Source organism: Silurus aristotelis (genome assembly GCF_946808225.1).
Source record: "Silurus aristotelis genome assembly, chromosome: 21".
Taxonomy (NCBI): domain Eukaryota; kingdom Metazoa; phylum Chordata; class Actinopteri; order Siluriformes; family Siluridae; genus Silurus; species Silurus aristotelis.
Window position 1 is genome coordinate 16135276 of NC_139594.1, and position 16123 is coordinate 16151398.

General features: G+C 37.9%; 1 protein-coding gene across 5 annotated transcripts in view; it reads right to left on the reverse strand.

Annotated features, from left to right (window-relative positions):
- Positions 1-16123, reverse strand: part of vps50 (VPS50 subunit of EARP/GARPII complex) — a 207510-nt gene that overhangs the window by 141628 nt on the left and 49759 nt on the right. For all 5 annotated transcript variants that reach the window (XM_083523569.1, XM_083523567.1, XM_083523570.1 and 2 more), the window contains exons 10-11: positions 10610-10652; positions 8131-8229 (exon numbers count right to left, since the gene is read on the reverse strand). In XM_083523569.1, coding sequence (XP_083379695.1) covers positions 8131-8229; positions 10610-10652 — 142 coding nt within the window. The remainder of the gene's footprint in view (positions 1-8130; positions 8230-10609; positions 10653-16123) is intronic.

Consider the following 16123-nt stretch of genomic DNA (forward strand, 5'->3'; position numbering starts at 1 on the left):
CAAAATGAAAAGATGAACGGATGGATGGATGGATAGATGAATGATGGATGACCGAATAAATAAATGGTTCATCAAGCAGATGGGTGGCAGGATGAATGGATTAATGGATGGATGGATGGATGGATCAATAAGTAGATGAATGGTAGGATGGATGAATATATAGTAGATAGGTGGATGGAACAATAACCAGATGAGTGGAAAGATGAATGGATGGACTGATTGATGGATGGATAAATAACTAGATAAGTGGCAGAATGGATGGATGGATGAGTAGACAGATAGGTGGATGGGTGGGTAAGTTGATAAATAGGTAGACCGATAGACGGGTGGGTGGGTCTTTCGATAAATAGGTAGACAGATATATGAATAGGTGGTTGGATGGATGGAACGATGGATGGATGGCAGGATGGATTGCTTAGTTAATGGACTGTTCGTAAAAGAATAATTTTAATAACAGCCCATAAACCTAAAAAAAAAAGATATTTGAGCAATGGTCCGTATTTATATGACACGACTAATGGTAAGTTCACACGTCTCATTTTAATCCGAACAGGTCACCAATTGCTTTCAGCTGCCAGTAGGCAATTTTATGACTAGTTGCCATAGTAACTTTTACCCGTGTGTGACAACTTGCATTCCACTTTTGAAAACAGATCAAGAGACGAATTAAACTCTACTGGGAATTCGTAGCAAAGGTCGCTCAATAAAAACGCATACAATTAAACTTTTAGAAAATGTTTTAATGCTGGACATATCCAGATGTGGTCACCGATGGTCACTCATGCAACAGGACGTCACCATGATTCTATTTGAAGAGCATCTAACACCTTTCTGTTCCCATCTCTTCGCTGCAGCTCTAACACTTGGGATAAGTAAAGTGTTGACACAAACCTTTTCTATAAAACTGTTACAGCACGATCTCCATTCAGCTTTAAATCCAGGTTTGTTTTTGTGTTGTTGCTTCACAGCTCCAGGGGTTTGATTCAGGAACTTAGGTTACTGTGGAGTTCCTGCGCAAGTTCTCCCCATGGGATTCCTCCTGCTGTCCAAATCATGCTTCTGGGTAAACAATGCCTTCCCTAAATTATCTCTCTATGTGTCTCTATAAATGGATGGATAGAAAAGGTAAATGAATGAGTGTATGTATGGGTCAGTGAATAAATGTGTGTGAATAGATGGATAGGTAAATAAATGGGTCAATAAGCAGATGGATGGATGGCTGGAAGGGTGAATGCATGGCTGAGTGGATGCATGGATAAATTAATGGATGGAAAGCTGGATAGTTGAATGTGTGAATAGAGAGATAAATTAATGAGTGGATGGTTGATTCAATGAATGGAAAAGTGAACGAATGAGTGGATGGATAGATGGATGGATGGATGAGTCAATAACCGGATGAATGGGAGGATAAATGGTTGGATGGATGCATGAACAAATGGGTCAATAAGCAAATGGGTGGCAGGATGGATGGATAAATAGTTTCGACATATAAACGTGGAGTTCGCACAGTGGCCTATGATGAACTCGTATTCAACAGAGTGTGTATTCCTGCCTCACGCCGTCTCTACGCACAAACTCCCGAAAAAAAAGAACGTACTGAAGACGAATGAATAATGTGACATGTATATTTACAGGTACTTTGATTTTAAGCCAGATTTTGTGAGCAACCTGAAAGACGAAGTGAATTATGCAGATGCAACGTAAAATGTATCCATATTCGAGAATAACGATTGTGAAGCGCAAAGATTTTTCACAACCTGAGTAATAAAACACGACCGTATTTTATTCGCTCACCTGCAAATACAACAAAGTGGAAAAATTCTCCCTCGGCGTCTGTCTCGCTATAACTTTCGACCGCACACTCAATGACCCGTTATTCATCAGCGTGGAAAGGAGGCCGGATTCGAGGGCCAAGAATGTAACTGAATTTGCAGCTGATTAAAAATATCAATTAAAAAAAAAAAAAGACAGCTGCATTGAAAAAAAAGAAAAAAAAAAAGAAAGAAAAACCTATTCCTACCGCCCAATAGTCCTTTTGAGTCCTACTGAGACTAATCTATTCAGATGTCGTCACGCCAAACCAAATAAAAAAATAAAAATAAAATAAAAGCAATATGAAGGCCCGAATCATCCCAGAGCCAAGGGGAAAAAATTGCGAGGGGAAATCTTCCAATCATTTTCCAGCTGAGTTCGAGTTGCTTACTTAAAAAATTTGAATATTACTGCTGGTATCACCAAAAGTCCAAAAGCATGATCTTGTTATAATAAATGAAGAAATTCTACATGTACAGCATCTGGTTGAAACCCTTATCCAGAGTGAGTCCTGCTAGAAGAGGTACAACTATAGACGTCTTCTGGAACCTGCAATTCATCAAGCGACCAGTAGAGGACAGTAAGGAAGTAAATGTATTTTGTTACTGTATTTAAGTAGCTTTTTTCACGTAACTGTGCTTTACTGAAGTATTTTCATTTGGGAGACTTTAACTTCACTACATTTCAAAGTCAAATATTTGATTTTATTTAACTAAATTTAGCGAAATCAATCGATTCTTTTTTATTTATGAGCGGATAAAAACATGCAGCAATCCATGAATCAGTGTAAAGCGCATGCTCCGTTTTAAACTAGTTTTGATTGGTGGTATCTACCTATCACCATCATACATATATTTCTTTTAAAGTATTTGAGAATACGTTTTTTACGGGTATTTTTTCTCTCGTTATAGAACAAGACCGAACTGATATTAGATTTGACCATAATGAATTGAATCGGTGCTGAAATTCAATTAGATAATAACCTCACAACCTTGCAAGAACATCAAAGCATGTTTAAATATCCTGAATGGAAGGGATCTCCTACTATACCTGTCCTACAGCAAATGACAGAGAAACAGATGAAGCCATCGATCAGTTTAAAGTCATTAAGACGAGGAAGTGGTGGTGGTTTATTATAGGAAACAAACCCACCTGCTAGGGGTGTTGAAATTAATCATTTCAATGATGCATTGTGATGCGGACGTGGATGATCCTGGACGATGCAGTAATATACCAAAATGGATTATAGCCTACTGACGTCATTTGACGTGCTAGCTTTAAATGGTGGACGGCGGTTACTGGTAAACACAAACTGGACAAGACACACACTGTGTGTAAAGCACACACACAAATAAAATATGTACAGAACAGAACACACATCCCTGCCTACATTTTTCAGTACAGGGTTCTATACCGAATGCAATAATTTTTACGTGCGTAACATAGTTATAATCTGAGTTCCCTCAGGAACGTATTCAGTGGCGGACCGCATGATTGTTTAGTCTCCGACATGCATTTTAAACACAGATTTTAAGTATTACTAAACTTGAAAAAACATACACAACAATGAGAGGGGTATAAAAAATAAAACTCAAGTGTGACTGTGGCTAGTAACGCCGTACCGGAAATATGATATGGATATGGATTCTTGAGCATTTTATGTCTTGCTTCAAGAATTTCTCTTGAAAGGGGGAAAATCCTGACAATTCCGTATTCCGAGAGAGAGAATGAAAGCAAAATAATTAAGTAGATAAAATCTTTTAGAAAATTAAATATAAAAAACACACACACACACACACACACAGCTGTATTACTTAAATGGGATCTAACAGCTATAAACTAATAAATGTCATTTTTCCATTTATTTAATCAAATTAATTTGTGCCAATTTAATTAATACAATAAAAATTATATTGCATTTATTTAATTTATTCTATTCTATTTTTAAATATTTTATTTTAATAAAATATAATTTTATATATTATTCAACCAAACGGGCGTTTAATTTCAATGTTTTCAAAATGTAATCCTTTGATGTTCACAAATGTCGATACACTGTGTCAATAAACTGTGTTAAAATAAATAATAAAACAACAGCCAATTTTATGTTTTGCATTTCTAACAAAACCTAACGGTCCCGAAATTTCAATGAACTGTGATTTAAAAACTGAGGTATGTACCGAACGGGGAATTTTGCCTACCGTTACACCCACAGTAGAGAATAAGACTAACTTAAGAAACTACGTGTCAAATCGTGAAACGGGAAGATTTTTGCCCCTACCACCTTTCCTACTGGAAAAAGTTACACAGAACAGTGATTGTGAATACCTCTGTTCATCATCCCAACGGTATTCTATCCAGGGGGCACATTTACCTCATTTTAACGCGATGCTCTGGGAAGTGCTATCGGAAGTCTTTTCTGCCAGCTGCCTTCTCTGCAATGCTGCTTCCCAAAAGGGACTCGAATGAATAACGAATAGCGGTGGCTGAATTCTTTCATATACGTTAAGATCGACAGGGAGAATCACAATATATGTTGGCAATGGCCTTAAACTTCAAAAGCTTTAATTAAAACATCAAAATATTAATTCCAATCTGACAATTTTCTGTCCAACCAAGTCTTTCCATCTTGCATAAAAAAAAATAAGAATCAAATTATGTGAACCATCAGTGTAGAACCTTTTAAGAAAAATGCGCTTAAAATAAAAACAACCTCTCCATCTTGCACAAGCATTCAGGAATTCTAGCCTTTTCTAGCCAATCTTCGCTTGTCATCAGACTCTACAATGCCTTCTCCAAAGGAACTTGCCTCCAGGCTCGCAGTATGAATAACAAAAACAGAATTGATTCACGTACTGTACACAGCATTCACATAGTTAAGAAAGAAGTATGAGTTAAGTAAAAAAAAGAATGCACTAGTCATGTGAGTGTGTGTCGTCATGGACAACATGGGCCTGATGAAGAAGCCCAATAGGTCTGGGCTGCAATAAGACGGCAATAACAAAAACACCAGCACTGCGACTCTGCAATCTACGATGCATAAGAAAGTAGTCAGAGAAGGCGGGCATTTTAGCACACTTTGAAGCTCTACAGTATCTCTAGTAGAAAAAAGCAATCTTTTTCAAAATCAGAGGTTAGTTGAATTTAGAAAAAGGAAAGAATGTACATTTTATACAGTGGGTACAGAAAAGATAAACCCCCTTTTTTTAAAAAAGAAAAGAAAAAGGTAAATGTCCTTGCATGGCCTAGTCAGAACCCAGACTTAAGCCCCACTGAAAATCTGGCCACCTGAAAAGTTACAAATGGTCAACTTATAATGTATCTGAATCTCAGCAGTTCTACTAAAAGTTAGCTTTCAAACCAATTTTTATTTTAGTTGTTAATATAGTTAAATCCCGATTGCTGGAACGATCGTTTATTGGCAAAAATGCATCAGATAGTTTTTCCGGCTTCAGGTCCGCTGTCATTACGAGAGCGGCCTCTAGAGGAGAATCACTTTGTTTTTACATGTCAGACTGCACGCTGCATTAACAGCACTATAATAAATGTATTATTTATAAGTGATTAATTCGATATTTATTCTTGAACATTATCATTCGGTACTGTTTAAGATCAGCACTATTTTACATTAAGTGTTTACTTTTTTTTTTTTATGTCCATTTTAAATATCATCATCACTTGGATAATCAGTTATCAGCAAATACGATCCGACCCAGCTCATTTCATTAGCAATGTATATGGAAAAAAATTTTAATAGGTTATATATCTCTTGAAAAATAATGCTTCTTTGTCTGTACAGTGCAGAACAAAATAATAAACTAATCTAGCATTAGGAGGTGTAATAAATACATAATAAACTCTCCACAGTAATACTGGTGGTCACTCCAGTCCATAGAAGTTTCTGGTACAGACCGACCCGGCTCCACATTAAAGAAAGAACGATTATATGGCCATCACAGGAAATAGTTTGGGGACCGATGGACTACAGGCTGTATTAAAAAAAAGGTGGTCCAACAATGGATTAGTAATTCTGGGATTTATTCATAGAAAAAAACTTCTGACATGGTGTAATATCTTTTACTTATAAGATACTCAGTTGCACTGAGTACATACAGCTAAATAAAACAAAAACTGTGTCTGCTATTATTACAAAGCTTTTTATACCAACTGTACAGTGCATCTGGAAAGTTTTCACAGATTTTCACTTTTTCCACAAATTATGTTACAGCCTCATTTCAAAATGGATTAAATTCATTATTTTCCTTGAAAATTCTGCAAACAATACCCCATAAATGACAACATGAAAGTAGTTTGTTTGAAATCAAGTCTGTTTGAAATTTGTTACAAATAAAAAAAAAAAAAAAAGTAAAAAATCACGTACATAAGTATTCACAGCCGTTAATCAATACTTTGTTGAAGCACTTTGGCACCAACTCCAGGCTCAAGTTGTTTTGACTATGATGCTACAAGCTATTTTTGGGCAGTTTCTCCCATTCTTCTTTTCAGAATCTCTCAAGCTCCATCAGGCTGGTTGGAGAGCATCAGTGCACAGCCATTTTTAGATCTCTCTGAGTTGTCTTGTAGCCACTCCTTCCCTGTTTGTTTAGGGTAGTTGTTTTGTTGGATGATAAATCGCCACCTCAGTCTGAGGTGCAGAGCACCCTGGAGCAGGTTTTCATCAAGGATGTTTCTGTAAATTGCTGCGCTCATTTTTCCCTCGAGCCTGACTCATCTCACAGTTCCTGCTGCTGAAAAACATCCCTACCGCATGATGTTGCCACCAACATGTTTCACTGTAGGGATGGTATTGGCCAGGTGATAAGCGGTGCCTGGTTTCCTCCAAGCATAGCGCTTGGCATTCAAGCTAAAGAGTTCAATCTTTGTTTCTCATAATCTGAGAGTCCTTCATGTGTCTTTTGGCAAACTCCATACTGGTTGTCATGTGCATTTTACTGAGGATTGGCTACCATACAGGCCTGATTGGTGGAGTGCTGCATAGATGGTTGTTCTTCTGGAAGGTTCTCCTCTCTCCACAGAGAACCGCTAGAGCTCTTTCAGAGTGACCATCGGGTTTTTGTTCACCTCCCTGACTAAGGCCTCTTTCACTTTGTCATTAGGGGGTATTGTTTAAAGAATTCTGAGGAAATTTTGAATTTAATCCATTTTGAAATGAGGCTGTAACATAAATAATGTGGAAAAGGTGAAGTGAATGTGAATACATTCCGAATGCACTGTAAATTATAGCAAGAAAGGTTACTGTCCTTTTTATTTATTTTTTTGGCCAAACAAATAGAGGGATTTCTGCTACACTGGCGAGCATTCTCATTAAAGAGCTTACAAATCATACATGAATACCTCTTAATGAATACCCTTTTCCTGCAAATCCTGCCTTGAATGAAAAAAATCAGATTATCACACAATAGCCTCTAGATCCAATAGCAGTGTAAACAGGAGCTGTGACTGCAGCATTACACACTGTAGTCCTTCTCTAAAACAGTCTGACCATCTTTTTTTTCCTTCACATGAGGAGGGAAGTCATGGATCGATTTCTTGCCATGTGAAAAACATTAATCCTGAATATCAATGACACGAAGGCTAGAGCGGGGAATCCTGCTAGATCAATAGCAGGAAAAGTATAGTTGGGAATGCTGGGGAATATATACACAACTACCGGTATATGGTGTACGGGAGCAAACAATGATTTCATATATCTTTTATATATATATATATATATATATATATATATATATATATATATATATATATATATATATATATATATATATATATATATATATATTATAAACATCAAGTTTTGCCGATTAATCAGCAACGAGAGTTGACTGCTGGAACTGATAGTTTTTCCGGGTTGCGTTACACAGTACGAGAGTGGCCTTTAGAGGTTTGTTTTTTAGTTAGCGTTATTTTTTTGTTTTTAGTTTGAATGCATGTCTTTTATTTTCCTCAATATTTATTAATATAATGAATGTATTCATATTTATTGTATTTAGCACATTTTCATGATTCAGTACTTTTTATTTTTCTAACCATGTTCAGTATTATTTTACATGGAGTGTTTGTTTTTTTTAATCAGTCGCTTATTCTGTTACTGGCAAGTATGATCCAACCTAGCTATCAGTACATGGTTGACATCTTATAACTTATAATAATAAAAATAATAAATATATTTATACTAATATATATATATATATATATATATATATATATATATATATATATATATATATATATATATATATATATATATATATATATATAAATAAATAAAATATGGTTTAAACCAAAAGTTTCACTCACCTGAGTCTTGCCCAATAACGAGTATGCGTGCTGAACTCTGGTGTAGTGAGCGACATCAAAGTGCTTGCAGGTTTTCGACAGCGCCACATCCAGCTGCTCCTACACATACAAGGAGAAAGAGAGCGAAATGTTTGAAGGGCATTATGCATTATGGCTGATAGGCAGTAGGAAACATTCTTTCTTAATAACTGCACTCTCTGGAGAGAACTGTGGTGGTCGTGGTGGTGGTGGGGGGGGGGGGCATTATATCTTCATATCTTATCTTACAGATCCGGGGGGGGGAGTGGTGGCTCCAGCGGTTAAGGCGCTGGAGCCACCGATCGGAAGGTCGGGGGTTCAAGCCCCAGTATCGCCAAGCTGCCACTCTTGGGCCCTTGAGCAAGGCCCTTAACCCTCTATGCTCCAGGGGACTCTTACGAGAAAAATAAATCAAGGACTGTGACGTCGGAGCGACGTGGGGCCGCCTTCCCGTGGGCTCATCACCTGCAGGAGGGACCGTAAGGGACCGGTGCTGAGAGGATTGGGCAGCAGTCGAAGGCTGGGGCCTTGACAGCCCGATCCCTGGACACCGAGAAGTGTCTGGGAGATTCTGCTTAGACTGCTGCCCCCGCGACCCGAATTACGGATAAGCGGGAGAAGATGAAATGAAATGAAATGAAATGAAATCTTACAGATCTCTGGCCGAAATGATTGTTCAGAGCTGATCGTCCAAAAACCCTGATTAAAAAAAAAAAAAAAAAAAAAAAAAAAAAAAAAAAAACCTGGCACATATAAAGCACAATAAATTGGATGAAGAACACAATCCCTATACTACATGATAAATCATCTAACCAGAAATGTACAGTGGGAGAATTTTACATCTGTCTGAAATTAAATTATAATAAAAAAAAATTAATCCATGCGCCCTATTTCTTTTTTATATCTTGGATAATACAAAAATACACATTTTTTTTAGACACTTATAAATGAACACAGGACAGAGCTACTAGCTACTTCTTAATCTATGAACCCAGATGTTTGCATCTCACACACACACACACACACACACACACACAGGATCATAAATTGATTTTTCAGAAAACTACAATCCTAAGATCTGTCTGTGGTGGAGTTCCGTATGTTCTCCTTATTCACTGGGTTCCTCCAACCTTCGGAAACCCCTTGTAGTTTTGCTTTATATGATATGAAGATAAATGTGTGTGCAGCCAACGTGCCCTTGTAGACGAATGAATGAACATAATGATGATATGCGGGTATAAGAGTGTACAGCGACGCAGCCGTCATCGTAAAGGTCAGTTAAATCAGCGTACGTTACATTTTTCCCCATCTGACAAAACCTCGTTTTGGCTCCCAGCAAAGACAGAAAGTGACGTGACCCCAAGGAAATGCATTCGCATTCATTTCCACTCCATGGGAAAAATGAGCAGACCACCGCTGAGACTTACGAAAAATAGCAGGCAAAAGCTTGGGAGGTTTTTTAAGGAGAAAAAAAAGGGGGGAGAAAAAAAATTTCAAAAAATCAGGTAGCATCTGTAAGAGATTGAAATTCTCCACATCCCACATGTAGTCAGTGATTTTTTATTTTAATTTCAACTAAATACACCTGTGGTAACTCAAATTTAAATAAGAGTCTATGCATTTTTTTCTTGTTTTCTCGTGATCACGACTTAATTTTCTTATACGAATATTTAACGGTCATTATCCAAGATGTTGCTTCTAGAACATGCTCTTATGCCAAGTACAAAGAAAAATGAAGTACTGATCATGAGGAAACAATGTTTATGTCATGTCGAGATCATGAGAAAACAAGAAAGGAAAAATATATTATAATGCATGGCTTCATAGGACTTCCATAAATTAGAGCATTAATAAGAGCATATCATGATTATTATTATTTATTTATTTTATTTTATTTTTTTTATGAAGGAAGTGGGTCAATTATTTTCTTGGATTATTTGCCATGAACTTTACCATAATGTAAAAAAAAAGTGAAAGAATCATTTAACAAGAAAATAAAAAATTAGCAAAATAATTATATATATATATATATATATATATATATATATATATATATATATATAATATAAAAAAAAATCTGATATAATACTAATACTGAGTCTCTCTCTCTCTCTGTCTTACTCTCAATTCTTTTGCATATAATTATCTATCCCTCTATTACTGAGTCCACAAAGAAAACACTGTCCATCTCCAGCTGCAGGGAAACACATTTTCACACACACACACACACACACACACACACACACACACACACACACACACACACACACAGACACACACAGACACACACAGACACACACACACACACACACACACACACACACACACACACACACACGGGCGCGCTCTGAGCACCACTCATGCTTATGTGTAAGCTCAGACCTCACAAGCTGAGTCTAAAATTGGAGGAACTTTCACAGCTGAGTATCTTAAGGGCAGGATGTTTTTGATTTCTACATACCTCGATTTGTTCCAGAGTGTCCTGCAGCTTCGAGTTCAACTCGCTGAAAAGAAAAAAGGGCACATTTCAGATCAGGTTTAGCGATCACGAGCCCGAATAAAAACCTGTTCCTCGATTAAAAGAGTGTGTGTGGGGCGCGATGGATAAACGTTTGTGGAACTGATCGATAAGATGCTTTTTAAACATCCTGTTCTACATTTGGACCACTTATAAGAGAACCTTATAAACCTAACCCTTAACCCTTAGCCTAACCATTTGGACTAGTTGCCAAGCAAATTAATAGTTAGAAGGAAAAAAAAAAAGAAAAGAAAGGTACATGTACATTACAGTGGTGGACGAACTACACAAACCATGTAGTTGAGTTAAAGTAGAGAGTAAAAGTGTCCCTTTAAAACTTTCACTTGAGTAAAAGCACAAAAGTATTTGCCCTCAAATGTACTCAAGTATCCAAAGTACTGTTATTTATTATGGCTATAATGTTCCTATTATCATTTTGCTTAATCAATTTCGTTATTTAAAAAGACACTAGTGAATACCTTTCATGTCATTATCATGAGCCCAAAACTTTTCTACATCATTGTAAAAAAATAAAATAAAAATAATAATAATCACACAAATAAGGCCATGGGTGATGTGGCTTGCTGTGTGATTGACCAGTTTTTATCCGCTCCTAAATTAAAAGGTACAACTTATTTCACATAAATGTAGCTGAGAAAAAAGTACGATATTTGAAATGTAGAGAAGTTAAAGTCAAAGTCTCCCCAAATAGAAATAATATACCGATATGTCAAAAATCTACTTAAGTACGGTAAAGAATTACATTCACTTCCTTACTGTCCATCACTGACAGCCATTAAACAGCACCCCCTGGTGAACAGAGGGTTAGGGGCCTTGCTCAAGGGCCTCAAAAGTGGCAGTTTGGCGATACCAGGGCTTTGAACCACCAACAATTCTATCACTAACCCAGAGCGTTAACCAGTTCTACCACTTCCTCTTAAAGGTAAAGAATATGATGTTTGATTACTAATATAAACATCAAACAAATAATCAAAGATAAAAAAACACACACGGGATTAAACGTTGAATAAAAACGATTTAACACTAAAAGTATCTGAGAAAGAAAAGGAGCTTCTTTTCAATCACTCTGACAGCAGATGCACCGGGTGCGTGGTTGCGAGACTCTGATGGAGAGCTTTTGACTCACTGAAATGTAGTAGATTAGTAAAGACTACCGTCTGCCTTTTAGTGCACAGGCCTAGAAAACCTGCTGAGTCGGCCCTTCTTCCGGATTAAGTCTCTCAACAATTAACTCCTCTTCGCTGCACAGATACCCCGGGTGTCTAGCGAAGATGAAGCCTGAAATATAAAACGAGGATATTGATACTGAAAAGATCCCGTTAGCACAGACCCCTTGGGATGGAATGAGTGCTGAACAGGATGCCATCAATCTGGTTCCACTATGAGAACTCGTGGCCCAAATACAATGAACGGTTCATATCCAGGATCGAATCTGGAGCTGGAGAGAATAAGCAGGAGGCTCTGGAAATACGGGACGCTCTTGAAAACATTTTTGACATTTTTGTTGCTATATGTAAATAAAAGATGATTGATGAATAAATAAATGCAGGTAGTCCCCGATTTACGACAGTTCGACTTGTGATTTCTTACGATAGCGATACAAGAAAATGTAAAAAATATTAGAGTTTGCGCGCGGCAGGCAAATGTAGCATCGTGTATGCGTTACGAAGCATTAGCACGCTGCCAGGATGTACAAATATCCCGGCTTGTGAGATGCCTTACTATCTCCACGGGTCACTAACCTTTTTGAACTGAGAGCTACTTCTTGGGTACCGATTAATGTGAAGGGCTACCAGTTTGATACACACTTCTGAAATAAAAAGTTTGCTCAATTCACCTTCAATTATATGTTATTATTAATTATTAATGATATTCATCTATATCTAGTCATCTATATTTTGTCATTTTTTTCTTCACACCAATGCAAGTGTGATTTTGTCAGCAAACCACCAGCCACGCCTTCCTCCAAGGCTCTAATTCTCACTCAGCCTCTTCCTGCTCTAATCACCTACACCTGTTCCCCATTACTTTTCCCCTATATAAAGTCCCGATTCCACCGCACTCATTGTCGGATTTACTCGTTGCCATGAGAGATCTAACGGACTTCCTACCACTAGTATTCCCAGTACTTCCATGCTCCTAGCTCCGCTTCGGAGGACGCCCTCAAGATAGGTTTGCCTTTAACGGTTCACACTGGCGATCATCCCTGGACTACCTGCATTACGGATTCTACCCGCATTAAGGATTCTACCCGCTCTCTGGTTCGTACTTCTCCTCAAGCCTCTGCATTGTATATGTTCAGACTAAATAAAGATGGTGTTTAACCATACTTCGGTTTCCGACTCTTGGTCTGTCCGTGACAGATTTAAAAAGGAATAGCAACTAAAAACATTTGATAAGCTCCCTGGAAAGTGGCACTATGGTGAGCTTTTTGTTTTGTTTTTCTTTGAGGCCCACGGGCGACAATGTTGGTGACTCCTGCCTTACTATCTCCGGCGGTTGAGTATAATTTATATTTAAAACAAGTAATTGCTCGTCATTATATGCAATTTAAAATATGCAATATGATTGTACTTGAATGTTCAAATAAAACAGTAAAAAAAAAAAAAAAAGGAAAATAAAATATAAAGGCAGCCGGGATAAATATTCCCCTGAAGCTCTTGCTAAATATAGGGTTTTGCGCCTCGCAGAACGCCACTGTGGGTATTCCAGCAGTCGTTTCACAGCCACTCTGTTTTACTGCCAGTGCTCTGAAATGAGAGGAACAGATGTTGAAGGCTTCCTGTGTACAACGGTCAGTCTCCTGCTAAAGCGGCATGCCAACTTTGTGAAGAACGCCTGAGACGACGCACGTGTCTCCGCCATGCCAGCCTTAACAAGGACATTAAATCGGACTTTAAAGTATTAAAAAAAAATCTAAATACTCAAACCAAAAAATCGGTGTAAAAGCACAGAGAGCTCACAGTGAGACACACGTCCCCTCTGGTATAAAATCAGCTTTATGAAGGTCAAGATGACAAGCGTACAGTACGTACGTGTAGCATGATGCCGATGTGTGGGATATAATAATGGTTATTATACAAGCACGTGTAATTATTGTCCGTGGATCACGAAGCACTGAAGCATTCATTTAGAAATAATTTTAATAAAGAGAACCATTATATTCAAAATGTATGACTATTTGAATGTGAAAGTTTTTTAATTGAAAATAATTTGACAAAGACTTTTTGAAGGACACAGATAAGGACACTAATGCAGTCATTGGTATGTAAGTGTGCAGTACTTGGTGAGACACAGCCAGGAATGTAGACTGACTTGGCACTCGTGAGCATCACAATAAATCAATGTGGTGGAGACGGGCACCGAAAAAGCTTCGATATAATCTCAAACCCAGACAATAACGTCTGGTACGTAATCATTATTAATATTCATTTATTTTTCTGACAAATACTGAATAATGGTTATATAGCGTAACGTATTAATTCGTTCAGAATCTTTTTTCCTCAGATAAGCCTGTACATAGTCTGATTATTTATTTACTTACTCATATTTATGGTCAAAAATGATGAAAATCCCAAAAAGCAGTTTCTATATACCTGTATATTAACCGGTGGCAGGCCGTGAATTTCACCACAAGGTCCTCAGTGGTGTCCTACCCAAATCAATCCACCTCTTAATACCATCATTATGACATCACAGCTATAGAAACTATCAATATTGTAGAGAAACGCAGTACAACAGAGCGCCGCATCACAGACAGGAATCTCATACGGCGAGAATGAATGGCATAACGAAAGCAAAAAACCTAATGAACACAATTCAACAATTCTTCTTTCACTGTAGCCACAGCCGCATACATCGTCTCTAGCAGAAACATCGATATTGAACTCATAACCTCAAGCCCCGGGTTTTCCGTGCATTCTTTTCTGTGCGGTACGGTTTTCCTTTGGATTTGAAACGAAGGCAAGGTGTGTTTTTATGCAAATTCTACAGGAAAGTATAAATGGTTTATAAAAAAGTGACAACTGTTTCGAACTATTTTGATTTTCCCTCACTATGTCCAGCTTTTCCTAAAAAGTCAGATCCATTTCTTCTTCTCTGTCAAGTCAAGTTTATTTCTATAGCGCTTTTCACAACAGACATTGTCTCAAAGCAGCTTTACAGAAATCAACAGTCAAGGTGAACGCTTTGCATTTATCCCTGATGAGCAGCCATGGCGACTGTGGCAAGGAAAAACTCCCTTAGATGAAGGAAGAAGCCTTGAGAGGAACCAGACTCAAAAGGGGAACCCATCCTCATCTGGGTGACATCAAGAGTGTGATCAGAAATCTTTCAACAATACAGAACACTGGAGAGTTAGAACTAACATGAGCACTGGAGTGTGTGATTATGCGTAATGTTCTTTCTACAGTCTTATACAGTCATTTGTGGTTATAAACTAGGAGCTACTGAGCAACTCATAAAATAGCTCAACATTGTGATCATCACAGATCCAACACCAGCTCTGTCAGACATTGTGAAATGAAAAAACAGCTATTGTATCCACATGAATATTTGAACTTGTGCAGTTTGCTACAGAATCGGATAGCGAGCTTTGACTAGTGCGCTTTCTGACCATCCAATCGAAAGACGTGAAAATGCCGATGTGACTGGGTGCCTGCTAGTGGGCCTTGGAGTGACTAAATGCTACAAAATGAAGAGAATAGAGTTTTGGGAATAGTTTAACACGTTTAAAATGCCTTTTGAACTTCCCATTCCTATCATTATAACCGCCACTCTTCAGGGAAGATGTTCCACTAGATTTTGGAGTGTGCTTGTAGAGATTTGTCCTCATTCAGTTACTCAAGTCAGGTACTGATGCAGGTGAGGTGGGGAGGCCTGTGGTGCTGTCAGCTTTACATTCATCCCAAAGGTGTTTGATAGGGATGAGAGTAGTCAACGTGCAGTTTGTATAGCAGTACAGATTTACTGTCCTCTAAAAATAACTCAACATACAACCATTTTTCTAAATAGCTGGGAACAAAAGTAAGTACACCCTAAGTGAACATGTCAAAACTGTGTTTAAAGTGTAAATATTTTTTTGTGAGCAGCATTGTTATCCAGCACAGCATAAATCCTCCTGGGTATGGAATTCACCAGAGCTGCACAGTTTGTTGCTGGGATCCTTTTCCACTCCTTCATAATGACATCAAGGAGCTGCTGGATGTTAGACACATGGCGCTTCTCCACCTTCTGCTTGAGGATCCCCACAGGTGCTCAATAGGGGGGTTCAGGACTGGAACATACTTGGCCACTCCATCACTTTCACCTTTAGCTTTTTAAGCAAGGCAGTTCCCTTTAAGTTTTAAGCAATCTTCCCTGTTTGAGGTCATTTTAATGTTGAAAAACTGCTGTTTGGCCAAGTTTCTGAAGGGAGGGCGTCATGTTCTGCTTCAG